Consider the following 21,204-nt stretch of genomic DNA (forward strand, 5'->3'; position numbering starts at 1 on the left):
CCAGGCGCCTACAAACAGCTTGCCCCGATGCACAGAGAAGCCATCTCCCACCGAGGCCCTGGGCTACAAGCTACCAGACAGAAAAGCTGCTACATATTTCAGGCACTTTTCAGTCAAGGTTCCTCTATGAACTTGATCAATATTAATTTAATTAAAATTCATCACAAGATTTGATGAAAAACATAAAATCTGCGTATGAAGAGTGTAGCAGAAAATCCAAGACACTGAAGAGCAATATAACCAAACAACTAAAGCTTTCTGAGGCACAGTAAAGGCAAAGCGTATTATTTACTTCTGTAAACAAAAATATAAAGTGACACAAATATTTGGGAATGCCTGAGCGAGATCAAAAGATCTCAGCACAGCTTGGAAAACAAACAGAAAAAAATACTACATTTATCTAAGTGAATGAAACCATGTCTTATACATAAATCTCAAAGTGCTTTGTGAAGGATCCTAGCTATTATTTCACTTATAACACTCATTTGTTTATGTTGAAGAAAGAACTGCCATTAAAATATTTCTCTGAAGACACAAAACAGACAGAACCTCAGACCTCAACTTGGATGTCTTTCTGTAGCCTCCTTAACTATTTCTATTCAACAACAGAGCCACAGTGACAGACGACCAAACTGGGTACTAAGATCTTTACCGGGAGAGAGAAGCTAGAAAAATTCTTAAGACTCAACTTCAGCAATAAGTTAAGTATGATGAAAGAAAAACAAACATGCCAGGGGCAGTTCAGCAGGAAGAGATATCAAATAGCAGCATTTGAGGGTTTTTCCACAAATAGAAAATAAAATCACAAAGTTTTAGGTAGGAAAATAGCTCCTGGTAAGTATCTGCAAGAAGTGTATGCAAACGGAGTATTTTCATACATTATGCATACTGATCCTAAAACCAATAGCAAAGTTTTTGCTCACCTAGATACTACACAGCATTTTAGTCTTGACCTAAATTTTCTCAGTGTTGCATGGGCCAGAGTCCCATCCAGTTGTTTCACAGATGCTTTGGGGAAAGAGAGGTTTGGCTGTTTTGTATTTGGAGAACAGCTGCACCTCAGAACACTTGTCTGCTTTTTCCAATTGTAGCAATGTATGCGCTGCCTTATAATCTTGCAAAACCTAGAACTTCTTCCCACTAGCGCTGTCGGATCTCTTTGAACCACCAGGAGCACACCACTGCTATGAACATTGCTGCTCCGAAGGAACGCTTCCATACAGATAAGACCCCCAATTCCTTCCGTCCTCCACTTTAAGTATCACTGGAAGTTGCTTTGCATTGAGAGATCACAACTAAGCTGCCGTACAGCAGCTGGACGTAAAAAACGTCCCAGAAATTCTGCACCCAATCTCCTGTGTTGAATACTTAGTCTGACAATCTGGGATAAAAACTGCCTTATGCTTTATAATTCTTGTTAGATTGTATTATTTAATGATAAGCAAACATTGTTTGAAGACATCTAGATTGCCATGTCATTATACTTTAACGTAGTGAGAGGTTGTGGATCTGCTAGGCTGAGCGACAGTGCATCATACTGACCCAAAATTTAACACAACTGAGCGAGCACAATGAGGGCCTGTGACAGAAGGTGAAAACAACTTGGGGGGGGGTGGGGGCAGAAGGAGATGCCAGAACAAAAAAGGGAAAGGGGCAGACACAGACAAGTGAGGAAATACTTTCAAATATTGAATTATTCCACAGCATTTCACACACACAATGTCTCAGAGCTGTAGTTTTAAGTCGTACACATCTCCGTATGTATAGTGGGTTTTGAACAACTGTTTTCCTTTGAATCACTCAAACTTTTGCACTTATGCTTTCCATCTTAGTAGCCAAGAGTCTTCCAAGCTACCAAATAGGTTGTTGAGTTCTACATAAAATGACACATCTTCAGTAATCAGCATTCATTTTTGCAATTTTAACAGTGGCTTTCCTCAGGAGCATGACTTGCACATGGCTTATCTCAAACAGGAAATCTGGGGTTCCTCTGGTCACCAGAAGTCTAAAAGACCCTCTCATGTAATTTATACTCTTTGTCTAAGTCTTTTTATGCCGCTGGTAGAAGAACAGCTTCCCTGAAACAAATATCAGATCCACCAGTGACATTTTAAATGTTGTACGATCTCCACCTTAAAAAATGCCAGTGGCACTGAAATGAAGAACGGTTTCTGTCTACTGCAGTGCTAAATACAGTATGTTCTATTAATTAATATGTGTCTTTGAGTTAACCAGGAAAAAAGGACACTTTTTGCTAGGTGAAATAACTTTTAGACGAAGATCTGCTTGGTGCACCTCTATGACCTTGGTATTTCTTTGTGAGAACTTTCCAAGTCATCACTACAACAAATCATAACATTTCTAGACCCACGTGTTTGGACCCATTACCCAGCAGACAATCAATGCCTAGCACTCAAGCTCTCTTCTCCAACAGATGTTAATTAGCATCACCTTCTATAAAACCACCTCACACCTGACATTGGGAAAAGTGCTGTGAACCCAGCAGTTGCACAACACACTTGGCTCACCAAAGCCCCCGGTTCTTTTTGTTCCTTCCCCCTTTTTCAGGAGGTCTGAAAGATTCGTGGCCACCTGTGATGATGTGAACGTGTTTCTGAAGCTGCGCTTACCTCGCAGCTCCATCCAGGCCTGCCCCACGTCCAGCCCCATGGCGCCCTGCAGAAGAATTGGAAGCAGCAGGTCTAATAAGGCTCGGGAACTGAGCTGGTCTCAGCTTCCATGAGAGGCGGGTTTGGCATTTGCACAAGTGCGGCATGCCTGGCAGCAGGTACCAAGTTTACAACCGCACCCCCCAAAACCTGTCCAAGGGTCAGGCCACCAGCACCACCTCATCAGGGCATGGGGCAGGCTGCGTTCACCCTCTCAGCATCTCCACCAGTGTGCCCATGGGATGACACCATCACCTGCAGTAGTGCAGAATCACCACCAGCTCAAGACGACTGATATGGTTCCCCCGAGAGATCTTAACACTTCTTATTTTGCTTGGCTTAACACAATGCCTCCACCACAGACCAGGCTGTGTCCATGTGCAGAAACAAAGAGAGGTGAAAGAAGCAGAGATACTTCCAAAAAATTATCAAACTTCTCCCTTCTGTGTTTTCCCTCGTAGTTTGAAACAACCAACAATGATCTCATACAGTTTGACACAGAGCGAAAGGCAGCACATACACACGTGGGTACTCACAGACACTTTCCAAGATCTGCATTAGTCCCTCTGCCTTCCTGTTCTCCCCAGTCCCTGATTACTGAGAAGGCATCTCTTCCACCGAGAGCAGTCTGACCCACAACAACCGCTTGCGAGAAGGCTATGCTGGTGCCGGGAGGGAGGCAGGCATCTAGTTGAACAGATCAGATACAAAACTGCACAAAAACCATCTCCTGACATCAGGCACTAAAAACGTCATACGTACCTGCAGCCTGGCAAAGAAGAGAAGATGATTAGCCAACTTAGAGGCTTTCGAAAATAGCACATTAATGCTATTTATCATGTTAGAAGACAAATTTTATTGCAATTCAGCAAATAAGCTACACCTGTAAATCTGTTTTGTATATTCAACTCACATTTAATGTCCAATGGATTGAAATGTCACAGAAAAAATAAAAAAGGAGAACAGTACCTGGTTTTGTCACTATAATGTAAACTTCGATGCCCGCCCTTAAAAAACACAAGCCAGTGGTTCCCCCATGTAGTAAAATATATAGTTCATAAGGTATTGACGCTTTATCTTAGTTTAACAGCCAATGTCTAGGTATAAAATAAAGAACTACAAAGATGTGAAGTACGTGTACAATATCTTCAAGTATCCTATAGTATCTTGCACTATGGACATAAATCATTTAACAATATACAGAAAAAGTTAACTCTGAATAGTTTCACTGCAGAAATCTTAACATATTCATGAATTCAAAACACATCAAAAATATGGATCACCCAGCTACTAGGTCCCATTTGAACAATGTGAAAAATACTCTTCGTAATGGAAAAAGTTGTGGAATAGTCCCCAGTTGATGAATATATTTTCAGCTACAGAATGTCAAGATGGTTAAATTTATGGCAAGTAAAGGCTTTTTTTTTTTTGTATAAACTTATCACCATAGTATTTCATTACATTTAAATTGTCTTTATTAATTGGCATTTTCTTTTTTTATAAAGTATCATTTTATCAACTCTGACAGCATTAATCAAAGAAGCAAAAATAGTTGATAGGCGATAGCCTCTTTTATTTCCTCAAATCAGGTATGTGCCTGTAAATGCTTGGCCAATTTAGCACTGTATATTTACTGCATCACGAACTACTCATTTTTTTATCATTCTACTTCTCTCTACAGAATGCACGTGTGCCGTTAACAAAACATTATCTTTTCCCATTAACTGTTACCCAAAAAAACCCTAACCTGCATCTACCAAACCTGCCTCCCCTTATTTTAGAAAATTAACAGGGGAAGATAAAAAAATTACAATTGCTTTACTCTATAGCTCATTTCTGAACAAAAAACAACGCAAGTTTTAAAAAGGGAGATGGATTTTACAAAGCTCTAGTTGAAAAGATGCTGACCACACCACTTGTTCTTATACAGAGTCATCCAGTTCAGCAGAATGGCATGGAAGGAGCAAATGCTGGGTCCTACCATTATTTTGTAGGACTGATGCTAGCTACATCAATGAAAGAAGTAGGTCAGTTTGTGGTAAACACTGAAAAGTCATACGGATTATGGCTGCTACTACAGACTGAACTGTTCTTAGATCTGCCAGGCAAACCTCTTCCCAAAACCCTAGCACAGGCTACCACATAGCTGTACTTAATATCTCAGTCCTCCTTGGTGGCCTCTGGATCCAACAAAACCAACATTTTTTTCTGCTGCATTTCAGAATCTTCCACTGGTCCTTCAGTGGAGAAATCCTTCCAGACTTGAAGGAAGCCTGCAACGCAAAAAGTGCTTTGATCCTAATAGGATTAGACCCCCTGCCAGAGAAGGAGAAAGGGTCTATCACAAAGTGATATTCCCTGTGAAAATAAAGTAATGGAGGAGCTGGGAAGATGACCCCTGCACCTTCCTTTTGCATCTGGACAGCCAGCACACGGATAGCTGTCACCGACGGACAGCTTCATCACCATGGGCCAGCCAAAGCGCCCACCACCTGGGAACCAGTAAACCCCCAGCGCTGTCCATCCCAGCTACCGCTGACTGTCACAACGAGGACAGAGACCCACACCAAAGCCAGCCATCCAACCAACGGTATCATGACACACTAGGCGAACTTGTAAAGAAAAAAGAACCTTCATTCAGGGTTAATTACCTCATGCAAGATAAAATTAATCCATACTTCATACTGTGAGAGATACGGGTTTAGCAGGATCAACTGATCCGTTAAGGTCAAAATAATTAATCCAACTCTCCTTTCTTATGTGGACATATTCCCTGTGAAATACACAGGCCAAATAAAATAATCTTAAATATATATAGCTGAAAGCACTGTAAAACTGGGGGTGTGTGTTTGCTATTATTAATACATAAGCAAGCAATTCAGGGCAAACATATAAACATTATCCCAACATATTAAGTTGAATACACAAAATTCTTAGAATAAAGTACATCTGTTTTATTTTTGCCCTTCCAAATATGGAAAAAAACCCAAAAAAACCCAAAAGAACAAAACCAAACCTGCACACACAAAATACTTCTGTGAAATGCTCCTGTAAGCTCCAAACTGCAAAAGAACTCGCATCCACCCAGCATGAGGAGTGGCTTGGACACTGCCCTCACGTCTTCCTAATGCTACTGTGAAATCAAAAAAGAATCTTGCTCTGATAAGCAGTGACAATGGAACTTCTCAGTTTAATAATGAAATAAATAGGACAAAAGTAAAAATATTCAAAAATTTAATACATGTGCTATACTTATAAATTATGGAAATAAAACTATCACAAGATGTGACTATGCTGTAGGTAAAGAAAAGGTGCTACAACATTGTATGAACCAAAAAGTTGGACTCGGCTTCTCAAAAGAGAGACAATACTGAGATAAGTTTATACAGTGGAGACCTCTTAAATACATAGCCCTGAATTTCTGTACAGTAATTTGTGATGCTGATAAATCAGCCTGTTCTTCAGTCACATCTTCATTTCAAAGAGATTGTTATCAGAGGACTCAAATGAACAGAGATGCCTTTTAGGCATTTGCCAAGTTCCAGATCTCCAATAAATTAAGCTTTCAAAATGTTTGTGTTTTATTGTAAAACAGACTTTATGAAGCTTTCTCTGCTAAAAACAAAAGCATCCCAAACGAAGCAGACTGTGATAACAGGATCCAAGAAATATTCATTCATAAGGAAAAGAAAAAAACCTTACTACTCACTGTCTTTTCAAAAAATTAAGAAATCCTTATATATGTTAGTAAGGTATACTGTTATTAATTTGTGGGGGCATAAAATTCTTTGTTTAGTCATGTGGCATTTGGGGAACTCATGTCCCTCTTTATTAGCGGTTAAGAAAATTACCAGCAGCAACCATAATAGCAAAATTCAAAAGGCTAGTTCAAGTGGAAACACTTTTGTGTTATGAATACTTATTCCAGGTTTTTCATTTAAGTGGGCTGCACTGTAAATTCTGAATTGCAACATAATATAGCCAGTTGTATAACAGAAGGTTTTTTTTAAAGACAAACTTACAAAACACAATGATAGGTTAAATAAATAAAAACATCAGTTAAAAAACACACTTAATTTCTTTTGTGCAATTACATACCAATATGAAAAATATTACTTTGATCTCTGCACATTTCACGGTTCAGTCTCCTGGATTTCACTAAAAATAATACTGACAACAAAAATAAAGGAAAAAATGATTTGTTGACAAACCAGTGCTTTGGAGCTATTAAAAAAAAGCACACATCAGATTTGTAGTTCCCTTGCAGCAAAACATGACCCAATACATTAAAAATCAAACATTGGTAATAATGTTAATATATAAAATATTAGTTTAAAAACTATAGAATGACCTTCTCAGCAGAAATGGAGTGTATACATTGGGGTCTATGACATACAGCATATCTGAAGGCAAGTTCACAGAATGCTGAAAGGCTCACTGCACATTTTCTATGGCAAGGAAATACTGCAGCTTTAAAATAAGCTGCACAATACTCATCTCTATCTCTTTCACATGAAAGTGTGTAAAAAGCAAATCAGCAAATAAACTCTAAAATAGATTTATACCAAAATCCTCTTTTTTTTTACATTGAGTTTACAGCTTCTATCCATTTGCCTGTACTATTTTTGGAGTTTCCTTCAAGAAAAGTCAAAGTTGCATCTTGGGGGTTCACGATACAATGTACTGGCAAGACAGAACTTTTGCATACTAACGAGATTCACTCCTTGTTGCTTTTTTTTTTTTTTTTTAAAGATAGTTTTTCCTGTGGGACAAGAGGTCAAATATCGATTCCTTTGACAAGAGATGCCTCCAGCGTAATGTTGAACTCCTGCAAGGTCTGCAGCACGCGAATCAAAGAATTCACAAGAGTATGATCCTTAATCAATGCTATGTCTTCATACATCTGTGCTGTGATCGGGCAGTCCGCGAGTAGGGCGATCCAGTGATGCAAAAGGTGGTCTCTGACAAAGTGACAATTGTAATATGGAAATAAAAAATAAAGCCCAGTTAATTTCTCATTTTCACTGACATGGGTTTTATTCTTTGCCTTCTAAACAGACCTACCATCTTCTGTCTACTGTTATAAGCCAGGAAAATGGGAGGTAACTGTCTGTGGAACCTGTTTAAGTACGGAGCATCCCCGACAGCCATGTTTCTAGGCCTTCCACCTCTCGCATCCAAAGATGTATTTCCCTGGAGGCCTGGAAGTCCCAAGCAGGCCCGAAGTCACTAGCCTTCCCTACTGACTTTGGGTCAAGAGGCTTCCAGATGGCCCCAGCTTCCCTCTCACCCATCTCCTATAATGAGAAAGGAGAAGGTGGGGAAGTCACCTAGCCATCACTCACCAGACCTCAGTGAGGATGGTTTTCTATTTTCCGACCTTGCTAGTGGTACACCAGAGGGAGGCTATTCACACCAGCTTACTACCTTTCTCTCTTGATTCAGCTAGTCAGCTCATTGGGAAACTCAGTTTTTTTATCTCCAATTTCCGACACTTCACATGCCCAAGAACTCAAGTCAGGGCATGGTTCACTCGACCCATCTTTAGTTACAAAGAACTGTGTTAAGTAACAGCCAAACTGCACCACCCAGTAGTTGCGTGGCTTTATCTTACTGATGTGCAACACTTCATTTTATTAAAATGTCAATAATAATAAAGAAGTTTCTCTATACCTGGCTCCAAGACACACCAGCATCTGAAACTTGCCATCCTTCCCAATGTTTCTAGGGGTGTTGTTGATCGCAGTGATAAAACGACAGAAATTCCTGGCCCTTGTCTGCCAGTTCTCTTCTGGGACCATCTCATTTTGCTCAAGGGTCTCATAGTATGTTTGTGCTTTTTCTTAAAAGAATCATAGGAGATAATAAAGTTTCATCAGCACATATAGCAGTCCTAAAATATCATTCTCTTGTGCTTGGAATAAAATAATTATGTACTATGACCTTCAAATTTAGATTATTTGATTTGATACCGTCTCAGTATAGTTTTTTTCCCAGGAATCATGCTTACAAATCCACAAGGCTATCGGACCACTGGCAAAAAAGCCTGAGTGTCTATTACAGAGTGGACAGGTAAAAGTTTAAAGACCTAAATTCAAAGCTTGTCCATGAATTTCCTGAATGATTACATTTAGGCACTGGGGTTTTTTCATGTTTGATTCAGTCTTGTGTTCCCCATGTGCAAAACTGGGATTCCGCTTTCTTCCCTCTGAACCATGCTGAAGAGGTTCTTGTATCTACTGAATTTTGAGATGCTACAGCAAAATGGTGACATAAGGAGAAGAGTAATGTCAAAGTACCTACTCAAAACAACAGAAACACCATTAAAAATAATTAATTTTCTAAAAGGTGTTTGTGTACTCGGTTGATTTATTCAGCTTTATGTCAAAGGATCTGGACAGTGTGAAAAATGTATGCTTATAACCCTTTTATTACAACATCCAGTAAGTACCAACAGATCCATCTGTTGTGCTTTATAAGGCAACTCAACCTCTTAAGTGTGATTTATTGCTTTCACCATGCTTAACTAAGAACAAGGTTACCATGTCAATTCACCACCTTATTTAAATAATTCTTCCTCACTAAGAAATTTTTTTTTTTTACACTACTACTGCTAGAAGGACAAATCCAGTCACTGTATTAAGTACAGTGTCAACTTTGGCAGAAGACAAATGCTCTTTCTCTCAACAGTTCAAGGCAAGAGCCCTTATGGCAATTGAGCTGCCAAGATGCCTTCAAGAAGTAGGCTGTTCACACCAGCTGAGACACAGTAACAATGATAAAGAACACACAGATATATTTCAAAGCCACAAACCAGCTCTGGTATGTCTTCCTCCCACTTACCTAAAAAGTCCCAAATAAAGACGTTTTTGAAGAGTCTTGGTGATTTAAATCCATGCTGAAACACTTGCTCAAGAGCTGAAACAAGTCCACTTTCTCCACACAGCAACAGCGTCAGACTGCCTCTCTGCCAAGCACACACGGAAAGCCCACACACTTATTATCTCAGTTTGGAAGTCTGGAAAACAAGTGTCTCCTGCACCTACTACTGAAACCAGTTTTTAAATACATTGATGCCCCAGGTTACAGTCTACTGTCAAACAGTGGTCCCAGACAGGATCAGGATGACCCAGTTCTCACAAGTCCTGAGCATTCAAAACAGTGTTGACCTCTAAGAATGAGGCTGAAGAAAGCAATCTCAGTGCCTCGTCATCATCAAGTGAAGCCATGAAAAAGCCAAGATAAAGATTATGAGCAGACTTTACCTGTAATAACGACCACCATGCAGATAATTCATAAAATATTTTCCTCTTTTACTAAGCAATAAAGACCACAGGTCCATTGTAGCAGGTGCCTCAGACTGTTTGCTTATCAACAAAAACAACATTTAATGCAGTTTTTAAATCTCAGAAAAAAAGCCAAATTCTTACTAGAACATGATGGGAAATTCTGTTTTGCAAAAACAGTGCATGACCACTTGAGATTACTGTGTAAATAAAATCATCAACCAGAATTATACTGTATACGAATTTGCCATTCTATACTGAGCTTAGAAAAGATGGATGCAGAAGGAATGGGACGACCTATTTGTAAAAAATTAATAACTCTCCAAGAGAGATCCTCACTGGAGTCAACTCTGCTCTACATCCCCCTGGCTCACAAGGGCTGGGTTGTGACAGTTTGACAGAGGCATGCTTCTTAGGTTTGTTTCAGGAAACAACTGCCAAGTCAGTTAAGATGATTACATGTGTAATGAGAAGCATACCAGAGTCTTTGACAGCACTTCTGCTTCACTTGCCGGGGGAAGTGTGGGTGTTTGGGCGTGGGTCTTTTTTGTTTCTGTTGGTTTTTTACAGCAGCCCACGGGTTTTCATGTTTTAAGTAGCAAAGATAATGCACAACAGGCATACAAAAAACTACTCAGCACTCAAATGTAAATGTAAAATGTCAGTTAATCCAGAACAAACTAAACAAGAGGCAACACTCTTAACAGTGGTACAGGCAGAATCCTTGGCACAATTTTACTAATAACTCAATTTCCAATACCAGAATGTTAACATCTAAATTAATGCTCCACTTAGCAGCAAAACTGAGGCACTTGAGGATGTCCTCTTCCAATGGTGTAGTCTCATTACCTTATTTTGCTCCACTTAAGAAATTTTCAAACAGATCACTGTTCATTCAGTTTAGTTATTTCAGTTATATATTCTCCAATCCTTACTAAGAAGAGTTTTAAGACAGGAGTGCCACTACACACACAAATCCTCACCTCCTTCTCTGGCTTGTGGAAATGCTTGACAATACCATTGACAGCTTCACCAATAGCTTCTTGTATCTGACCAGTATTTAACTCTGCAAAATACAAAAATATATCCAGTCACTCCATAACAGCTTTAGAAACTGTACCTGTGCACAAGGGATAAGGCATACCACAAAAAAAGAAGAGGAGCACAAATCTGTATGACTCCTGCTGCTAGTGAAAAGGTGTTGGAATGTGGGTAATAGAAATCCTATTTTATTTTTATTTACTGTGGAGGAGGTAGAAATGGTTTTACATCGAAGCTAACACTGTGGTGTTTCAACACACCAACAGGTGGAAAGGGTTTTTATGTCTTATGTGATTTTTCAGACCAGGGCCCAAAATTAAGAAAAGGAGCTGTGCTTCAATGAGGACCACCAAATCTGAGCATCCCGGAAATAATTCCTGTGATAGTTTCACTGTAAACCCAAGCATGCTTGGGAGCAAAGCAACCACCGGGTTTATCAGGAATAAGACAACCCTGGAACAGTGATCTCAATGGAAAACTAAAGTCCATGAACAGAAACCACTAGCAAGCTTTTTCATTCATGAAGGAGAGACAGAGACAGGACAGAAAATTTCTACCTTCCTCCATAGCACTGTGTGGTGGGTTGACCCTGGCTAGACACCAGGTGCCCACCAAAGCCCCTCCATCACTCCCCCTCCTCAACTGGGCAGGGGGAAAAAATACAATGAAAGGCTTGTGGGTCGAGAGAAGGGCAGGGAGAGGTCACTCAGCAACTACCATCACAGGCAAAACAGAGTCAACTTGGGGAAATTAGTTTAATTCATTACAAATCAAATCAGAGTAGGATAATGAGAAATAAAATAAAATATTAAAACATCTTCCTCCCACCCCTCTCTTCTTCCCAGGCTTAACGTTACTCGTTTCCCTACCTCCTCCCCTCCAGCGGTACAGAGGGACAGGGAGTGGGGGTTGTGGTCAGTTCATTACACGCTGTCTCTGCCACTCCTTCGTCCTCAGAGGGAGGGTTCCTCACACTGCCTCTGCTCCAGCCTGGGGTCCCTCCCACAGGAGACAGTCCTCCATGGACTTCTCCAACGTGAGTCTCTCCCATGGGTTACAGTTCTTCATAAACCGCTCCAGCGTGGGTCCCTCCTACAGGGTGCAGTCCTTCAGGCACAGCCTGCACCAGCGTGGGTCCCTCGTGGGGTCACAGCCTCCTTCAGGCATCCCCCTCCTCCAGCGTGGGACCATCCCCGGGCTGCAGGTGGGGATCTGTCCCACCGTTAACCTCCACGGGCTGAGGGCACAGCCTGCCCCACCATGGGCTTCACCACGGGCTGTCGGGGAATCTCTGCTCCGGTGCCTGGAGCCCCTCCTGCCCCTCCTTCTGCACTGACCTGGGGGGCTGCAGGGTTGTTGCTCTCACACATTCTCACTCCCCTCTCCAGCTGACACTGCGCAGTTTTTCCCCCTGTCTTAAATATGTTATCCCAGAGATGGTACCACCGTCACTGATGGGCTCGGCCTTGGCCAGCAGTGGGTCCATCTTGGAGCCAGCTGGCATGGGCTCCACTGGACACAGGGGAAGCTTCTGGCAGTTTCTCACAGAAGCCACCCCTGTAGCCCTCCCTGTTACTAAAACCTTCCCACACAAACCCAATACATATTCATTCCACAGATGAAGTACAAGGATAAATAAAGCACCACTAGGGCAGCTAAGCACTGGACCAGGAGTCCAGAGACATCTCCCTTCCATCCTCGGAGACTGTCAAAATTTGAGTAGATAGAAGAGGTTGTTCAGGATTGTAAATCAGAAGTTAGCAGGGCTTTGAACAGGGGGTTGGGCTAAGTGAGTTTCACAGGTCCTCTCCAAGCTACAGTTCTAAAATACAAGACAACCTAAAGCTCTGTTGGCAAGCAGCTCTCCTCAGGCAATGATGCACAACAGCAAGACCAGGCGTCCCCCACCACTCACTTGGCTTGTTGTTTGGTGATATAGTGACAAATCTTCTGATCATGCTGGGTGACTGCTGCAAAGGAGGGGTTCGGCACTGCCGCTCATCAACCTCAGTGTGCGAAGTCAGCAGCTCTCCCACCAGGATCCTCTCTAAGCTGCCGTCATCCATTCCCTTTCCAAGCCACCTTCCACAGGGAAACCTAAGAACGTAAAGGAGATATGTGGATCGAATCCTTCAACCCAGATTCAATTTTCCACGCCAAAGACTTCCAACTGCGGTTGCATAAAACCCAAATTCTCCCAGTACAGTCATTATAACTATTTCACTCATCCAGCAACAAGTAACAAAGTCTTTGGTTTGGCTTTTGCCAGCAGAGGGAGCAAAAATAAAACAGCTTCTTTGTTCCAAGTTTGTACTAAATGTTGCACTAGATGACCATGATCTACAAAGCAAAATGTGGCAGACAGTCTTGTGTCTTGCCTCTTGCAGAGGCAAAAGAGGTAGAAGAGAAAGACCCACTACACCCTATAGATGGGTCAGCCACAAAAAAAACCCAACCAAAAAACAATACCCAAACAAAAAACCCCAAACATATACTTAAATGCCAAAACACCAATACATCTATTGGAATTGGAATATTAAATCAGACACTAGAAAGCATATGTGCTCACTTGCTCATTATCACTCTCCATGAACCAATGTTGATGTCAGTTTAATCAGCTTAATCAGAAAACTGAACAGCATCCAAAAATAGAATCTTGCCTCTTTATTTAATTACAAACTGGCATGGAGAACCGAGTGGACTTACCCACCAATTTGTCATCAACATGAGCCTGACAGTTTCTCTAAAAAAAGGCCAGGGCACCAAACTATGCTGTATCCTACACAAATAAACGTCATTCTTACAGAAATCTCATTTCTTTACCTTCACTGTGTAAACACAGGTTTCTAACACTCATAAGTCCTTGTGTTCCAGCTTGTGTCCAAAGACCTCTCTGTAACACCTGCAGCACTCAGCCTTTAATACAAAATACCGGCCATAGTTGGTAAGCAGCAAGCTCTAACTTGCTATTTCTTCCCTGGGCTCAAGGCAGATCATTTTTAACATGCCCAACAGTCAACTCGTCTTCTCCACCAATGTTTTGAGGCTGGACACAAGCATCTGCAAACTGAAAACTCTGTTCAATTTTTTAAGAATCACAACATGCCAGAAGCCAAGTGATCTTTCTCTGCCTTCAGGTAGCAGCAACTGTAGACACAGAGTCTCAGGACATAAGACCTTTCTAATCAGCTCCCTGCAGAAATTCTACTTACCCAACATGAAACATCGGGATGATACTTACTTGTAAGTATGCCCTGTTATTTCATTTCTGACCATAACATATTCCACTAGCCACTTGGCATACAGTCCTGAATTATCATGTCCTATTTGGACTGTGGTCAGTTTTCCCAGGTTCTGGCACTGCAAATTGAACACAGAGTTTGTCAGAGTAAACTGAAAGAGAGCAGCATGCCGGAGGAGTAAACTATTAGGGAACATGCTAAGACAGGGAATCAGAAACGTGGTTCCCCTCTTCTGAAAGCACAACTGATTCTGGGCTTTTTAGGGGTAGGCCACTTGCTTTGTTTTTGTTTGGTTTGCTTTGTTTTGTTAACTACTATTTTGACCAGCAGAGACATCATCAGTTGAAATAGCTTTTTCAATTAAATTTTATCCAGTGCATGCACACACACAAAAATCACAACAGAATCACTTGTTTCCAATAGAAGAGGGTATAACACCTCCCACCATTACAGCACAAAGCTGTAATATAAAGATAGTCTTGTCCATCCTTGCACCAAGGATTTGTCAGTCATTTTGCTCTGCATGTCATTAAATATAGATTAAATGTGCTATGTAGAGGCACAGGAAGTATTTGTGATTAACCACACAGACTAAAGATATGAAATGTGTGGCAAGATAGCACAGCAAGGGGAGAATTTTAAACTGAACAAACAGAACATTCAAAGCATTTTTTGTATCAAGCAATACCAACCTCAAAAGTCATTTCTAATATATTCCTGGGAATCTGCAGGACTCCTGTTTCACCCAGTTCTCCCGAGATACAGATCCAAGGATTGGCTGTAAACATTGAACCACCAAGTTTCTTGCTAGGAACAATCAATATATGGTATGGTATCACTGTAAAAACAAGAAGAAATAACACTTCAAAAATGAAGGAGGATAAATAGGTAACTTCTTTAATAAAGAGAGGGGGGAAAGGTAAGTCAAAATATTACTGCAGTACCATGAAATGTTAAAACATCGTCAGAGCTGCTATTTAAATCATGCTGCTAACACTTGCACACTAAGCACTGATTGACAATCAGAAAGTGTACACATAGCAGTCATCAAGAAGCACAGCTGACAGCAAACCACTGTCAAGTGAAAAAAGAAATATGGATGGAATAATGCCTCCATACGGGTATAATAATTTTTCATTTACCAGCCTCAACACGTGTCATGAAGATGGTTACTTGTCCCCAGCTTAAAGACAAGGAAGTAAAGACAGAATATTCACGTATCCAGAACTTCAACGTAGTGCAGCATGCCAACTCCATGCTCAGCTGCTTAACTGCCTCCTTTTGTGTGTGCATGTATGCACACTACATGACAAACACAAATTCCCATTCAATTACTAACCAAAGCCTTTGCTTGCAGGGCTTGCTTGCAGCAGCGTTCACTGCTACGACTGAACAAATTCAGTGAAAACACATTATAAAGCTGCGAGTTTCCCTGTATCATATTGCTCTTAGTTATGCTAATTGCAAGACTTCCTGATTTTAAAAGAACAAACAACTTTCTTCCCCTCTAACTGACACCACACACACACATGCTCAAATGCCTTCTTGCCCCCTGATTTATCAGTAACTAATTCAACCTAGTATCACCTGAGTTACAGCCCCTTTTCTGACTCAGGAGGCATGTGCTCCTGGTGAAATGCATGTGCTCTTCAATCGCCTAACATCTCACACAGCCCCCTATTAAACAAACTTTTATAACAAAATCCGATTATCTGAATGGTCATTGTGTTTCTTGGCGATCTGCCCTTCTTTTATAGTGCATAACTGGATTACAGTTAGGGCTTTTCAGCTGAGGCGTTTAATACATTTCTCCCCCAGCATCTCCTCAGTTGTCAGTGCCCTCAAGAAAGCACTTGGTGGTTGAATTTTCTTAAAAGCTTGATGCTCATAGCATTTAAGAATTAATTAACATTTCCCTTTTTATCTTTTGTGCTGATAGCCTTAAATGAAGTGAAAATTTAACTGCATCCAGCAGACCAGATCTTAGCATCATCCAGAACCTGCCGACAAGACCAAAACCTGTTTTGCTTAGATGTCTGCTTGCTTTGTCTTTCATGCACACAAATATGGATCATAGCCATCAAGGGTGGCTCCTATCGTGGAGCCACAGAGGTCCTTTCACACACCCCTACCCATAATTTTATAAGCTTTGCTAAAGTCTTTCCTTCCAACTTACTAGTGAGGTCCTGTGGCAGCAGGCACACAAAAGCACAAGAACTCTGAAACACATTTAGGCATCAGCAACAGGTTAAAAGTTTCTCTAGGGCTTTTGTTTTGGTTTGGTTTTTTTAAGTACTTCAATTGTTGCAGAGTTCTGAAGTAGCCCTGGATGGGCATTTCGTTGTTATCCCAACCTCAGACACACACATGTGACAAAGTAGGCTGAGCATGAAAAGGAGAAAGTTTTTTGTTTTCTAAGTCCTAGCACGTGTTAGTATTCTTACCTTGATAACGAGCAATCCATACTGTTCTTGCAAACAAGCCCCCCATCAAATTTTCTGTTGAGAAATCTCCCCCAACTAAAAGGATTAAAGCTGCGTGTTTTACGAAGGCAGAAACAAAAGCCTTTAGCAGCACAAAGAGAGACTACTGCCCACCAGAGAGGATCACAGAAATAGTGATACAGCATACACAGACAGATACCAGGAGGAAAACAAAACAATTAGGTTAAGATATTAGGTTAAGGTGTGTTGATCAAAGCTGTTAAGATTTTTGGATAAGGACTCAACCAAATCTGGAAATCAGGGATCCAGGGAAAGCAAATACTTACAGATTGTTGTGAAAACATTGGTAAAGCAAAAGTAATCAACAGCATTGAATGACAGGAGATGATATAAGAATTGTTCTTTCTCATCATCACAGCGGAGGAATGCGTAACGCTTGTAGAGTTTTCTGACAAGGCAAAACAAATAATCTGTCATAGTAACAAAATGCTTTCTGTGAAATATTTTCTATAGTGCTTATTTATTAGGTAAACTCTGAGGAATGGGCAAGTGATTACAAATTACTGGTAAAGCCAATAGTATTTAATGTGCCAAGACATGTTGACACTGCAAGCCTGAAGTCTCCCAAGTGCATCAGCCCCAGACTTGACATTATTTTCCACCCCTTGAAAGCAAGGTTTGGGGTGGTCCGAGAGTCTTTTCCCACCAAAACCCACCCCAAAAGTTAGAAAAAGAAATGTTGTACTTCTTTTGGCTATGTAAAATGACAGAACTGAAGTAAAGAGAGTCCTCTTAAGTTACTTCCAAGCAGATGGTGCCGTGTGGAGTCCTCGAGCACATGCATAAGACAGAAGACTATTTTCAAAGGATACTAGGGCAAACACTGGGGCCATCTGCTTGTATTAATTTATAGGTGATAACCCAGGGCCTACAACAACCTGCACATTAAGGTAGGGAATAGCTTCAGTGCTGACAGCACACAGCTCCTGACATAACCAAAATCACAAGCGTGCAAAAGGTGGCCTAAAGTTCTGCTGTTCCCTTTTACTGGGTTGCAAATTCTTTGCTAGGACTGCAACACCTCACAGAACTTCCAACTTCTTTTAAGTGGAAATGTCAAAAGATGCTGCTCAGTAGCCTCCTCTCACTAGTGGAGGCACTACCGCCCATGCAAAGAATGCACTCAGTCTTACTGAAATCACTCCAACACATTAAGAGAATTTCACACTGCAAGACTTGCAACTGAGAAACCCTGAGAAGAATTTACAACCTCAACCTTTTCAAGTGCAAATTTGGACTGGAAAATATCTTCCAGTTACTCACTTGTACACAGCAATCACCACTATTTTTGTTAATTATGCAACCAATAAATAATACCTGTGTTGGTGAACAATCAAAAGAGCATGCCAAGATACATCAAAATCCAACTGATGCTAGAGGAATATTCAAAACATCACAAATGCATGAACTGGGCATTAGAAGTGCTGACACAGCCATGCACGGGTTGCTCTTGCCAGGAGGGCATCGGGACAACTCCCCTCAATTCCAGATATCAATTACAAAAAAGTCAGCAAGTGACTCACAAGTCAGAGATTTGCAAAACAAATCAATGATGATTAACACACACAAACACGCACTCTCACTTACATAACAAACCTAACACTGGAGATTGACAGGAACTGTGCAATGGAAATAAGGATACTGAGCCTTAAACCACCATAACCTGCCTGTAGCCACAAGTGTAGCAAACCCACAACAGTCTCACAGTTGATCATGTCCATGTTTCATTTGAATAACCTGAACCACGCGTTCAGACAGTCTATCCACAAAGGTCCTTTTCAAAGTGTAAGATTTCTCAATTTACTAGTGCACACAAAGGCCACTGGGGAGTGAGGCTATGTGATTTCCTTCCGTGCCCTAACTCTTGTCCCTTTATAGACTAGGAAGAAAACAAACACGTTTCAGTTTTCTTGTATTTTTTAGAAAATGCCAAGTGAAGAAAAAAGGGTTAATTAAAATATCTAACAGCTGCTTTGAAAAAGAACACCACACAATCACGATAACTGTAAAAAGGCAGAAGCTGTACGATTACTTTTAATACCTCACTGAACTTGGTACTGCTTCCTCTAAAAACAAATGGAGCACACTTGAAATCCATGCTGCCTAGAACACCTTTCTTTAACTAGGACATCTAAATGCAGCACAAAACACGCTGGATTACAAAAAATTTATGTCACTCCTATGCAAGTTGCTCCTTTGCTCATCGCTTCCATTTTAAACATATTTTTGCTGCTGTCTCACGCTGTTCTAGAGAATCAGAATCTGTCTCAGACACAAACAGTGCATTGGCCAGTGTCAAGACAGTTGGGGTTTGTTGGGGTTTTTTTCTTAGGGGGGTGGGAGGGTGTGTGGAGCATGGTGGGGTATGGAAACTCCTCTCACAGCACTTGTACTGCATGGCACTAGCACTGCTAAATTTAACCTGATCTGGACTGTTGACTTCACTGGAGAGGCTTAACCTTAACTTAAGAGTGCAGGTAGATTCATTAGCTGTCCTCACTCTGTCCTTCAGCTTTGCCTTGCTTGCTGTTGGAAAGCCACAGATTCATCAGGAAGTCCAACATAATTCAATACAAGGCAAATCTCAAATAATTAGCAGTTAGGGTTTAGGGAAATTGAGAGGGGGAGACAGTTCTTGCAAGTGGGTGTGAGTGGGAGGAGAGGACAGGAAGGGTAGACAGTACAGGTTAAGTTGCCTCCAGGAAGAAGTCTTCAATTAAAGCTAACGACAATTACTAGGGCCCATACAAGAGAACCTTTAATTTCCACACAGTAAACAGTATAACCAACCTTATCAGCAATACATTTTTGTGTATGTAAACCTCAAACTGTTACTCCTACAACAATTAGTATTAAATATGGCCTGTACTCCAATTTGTGGTACTATTTACAAAATAATTATTTATGTTTACAAAGATAATAGAATGTAAATGTGCTCTGGACATCATCAAGTAAATAGGTCCTTGTACTGAGCATTTCTCCTTTTGCCCTTCAAGATCCGTACTTGCACAAAGCACTAGTACAAAGTACTTTTGCCACTATTGCCAGTTTAACTCAGCAGTACTTGAAATTACTGCAGGTCCAAGTCTTCAGCTTTCAATCACATACCCCCTTCCGCTCATACTTAATGCACTTCTCCCATTTTCTTCCTATGGTACAATTATTCTTTAAATCGTGTTTTGGGTCTCAATGGTTGGGTCCTTTCATAATTTTTTAAATTACTTCATATACAAGGAATTGAAAGTCATGTATTTTGAAACGTTTAGGAGAGGAAATAAAAAACCCCACAAAAACCCCAAACCAAAAAAAAAATCATAATAGCAGATATTTGACTATTATGAAAGCAATTCACCTTATGTTCTTAAGCAGGCTATAAATGCAAAGCTGTCAGTTTGATCTAGAGATGTGGACAATCATGCTCTGAAGTATTAACATGGAAGACTGCAAAAGATTACCAGATCTCATCCTGAGCTTGTGACCCAAAAATGAGATTCAAGAATTGATCATCACAGCCTTCCTAGTCACCTTCAAAGTGCTGCACGTACACCATTCATCAGTTCTCTTTAAATCAACTTCTAGTGTGGTTTATCTACATTGTTTTACATGGCACTGAAAAGAGTTACAAGAATGTCTCAGATTTGGAGACATAAGTGAGAAACTACGGAATGGTCACTTTGAGTCACACTGATCAGAGAACCACAGAAGCACATCTGGATGTGCCTTTTACGCTCTTCATATTGTGACAGAACTGCAACCAGGACCTAAACTGCACTTTGCCACACGTTGCAAAAACACAAACAATCCAAGGAAAACAAAATCACCCCCCAGTTACAGAAAGGGGGCCAAGATAAAAAGCTTGACTCAAAGTAGTGGCATTTAGACTTACGCTCGATTTCATTTAATCCCTAGCAGTTTTTGAAGATTTCAAAGTCGCAGACAGTCTATGCTGACAAAACTGATTCTGTACCTGAGAAGCCCCAACATTGAATCATAATTCCCAAATAGCTCACACACAGGTAGACACACACTCGGAAGGCTGGTTTATTCTATTCCATTTGTACACTGCTAAGCAGATGGAAGAATAGGCACTTCTGGGTTTTTGAAGTCTAGCAACTCAACAGGTTTAAATTTTTAAAAGCTTTGCCCAAGATAAATCATCTTACTTTGTGAGTTCATGATCTGAAAGCAGTTGTTTTAGATGCCTAGAGAGCAACTTCTTTTCCATGGAGAGACGAACCCAGGCTCTGGCCTTGCCAACATCTGTTTTGATCTCACTAATGTTCTGGATATGCCTGGGAAAAACAAACAAACAAAAAAAGACACTGCCCATTATTTTCAGTGTGACAGTTCTTTTGAACCAAGCTAGGCTGAAGAAGAAATTTTGCCTGATATTTTGCATTCTTGGCAAACTACTGGAAAAAGAGACATGATCACCTTAGTATTCAGCACCATCTAAATTCCT

At 40.7% G+C, this 21,204-nt stretch overlaps 1 protein-coding gene across 13 annotated transcripts in view; it reads right to left on the reverse strand.

The window, feature by feature from the left end:
* Positions 1 to 3,561: 3,561 nt before the first annotated feature.
* Positions 3,562 to 21,204, reverse strand: part of DENND5A (DENN domain containing 5A) — a 70,870-nt gene continuing 53,227 nt past the window's right edge. For 12 of the 13 annotated variants that reach the window (XM_055813640.1, XM_055813639.1, XM_055813641.1 and 9 more), the window contains 9 exons: positions 20,906 to 21,034; positions 17,009 to 17,130; positions 14,931 to 15,076; positions 14,238 to 14,356; positions 12,912 to 13,093; positions 10,939 to 11,021; positions 9,513 to 9,636; positions 8,343 to 8,511; positions 3,562 to 7,630 (listed from right to left, as the gene is read on the reverse strand). In XM_055813640.1, the coding sequence (XP_055669615.1) occupies positions 7,447 to 7,630; positions 8,343 to 8,511; positions 9,513 to 9,636; positions 10,939 to 11,021; positions 12,912 to 13,093; positions 14,238 to 14,356; positions 14,931 to 15,076; positions 17,009 to 17,130; positions 20,906 to 21,034 (1,258 nt within the window). In that variant the 3' untranslated portion in view covers positions 3,562 to 7,446. Of the gene's footprint in view, positions 7,631 to 8,342; positions 8,512 to 9,512; positions 9,637 to 10,938; positions 11,022 to 12,911; positions 13,094 to 14,237; positions 14,357 to 14,930; positions 15,077 to 17,008; positions 17,131 to 20,905; positions 21,035 to 21,204 lie in introns of those variants that run through there. The other variant, XR_008748734.1, reaches the window with a different exon arrangement.

The sequence above is a fragment of the Falco peregrinus genome, chromosome 9, assembly GCF_023634155.1.
Source record: "Falco peregrinus isolate bFalPer1 chromosome 9, bFalPer1.pri, whole genome shotgun sequence".
NCBI classification, from domain to species: domain Eukaryota; kingdom Metazoa; phylum Chordata; class Aves; order Falconiformes; family Falconidae; genus Falco; species Falco peregrinus.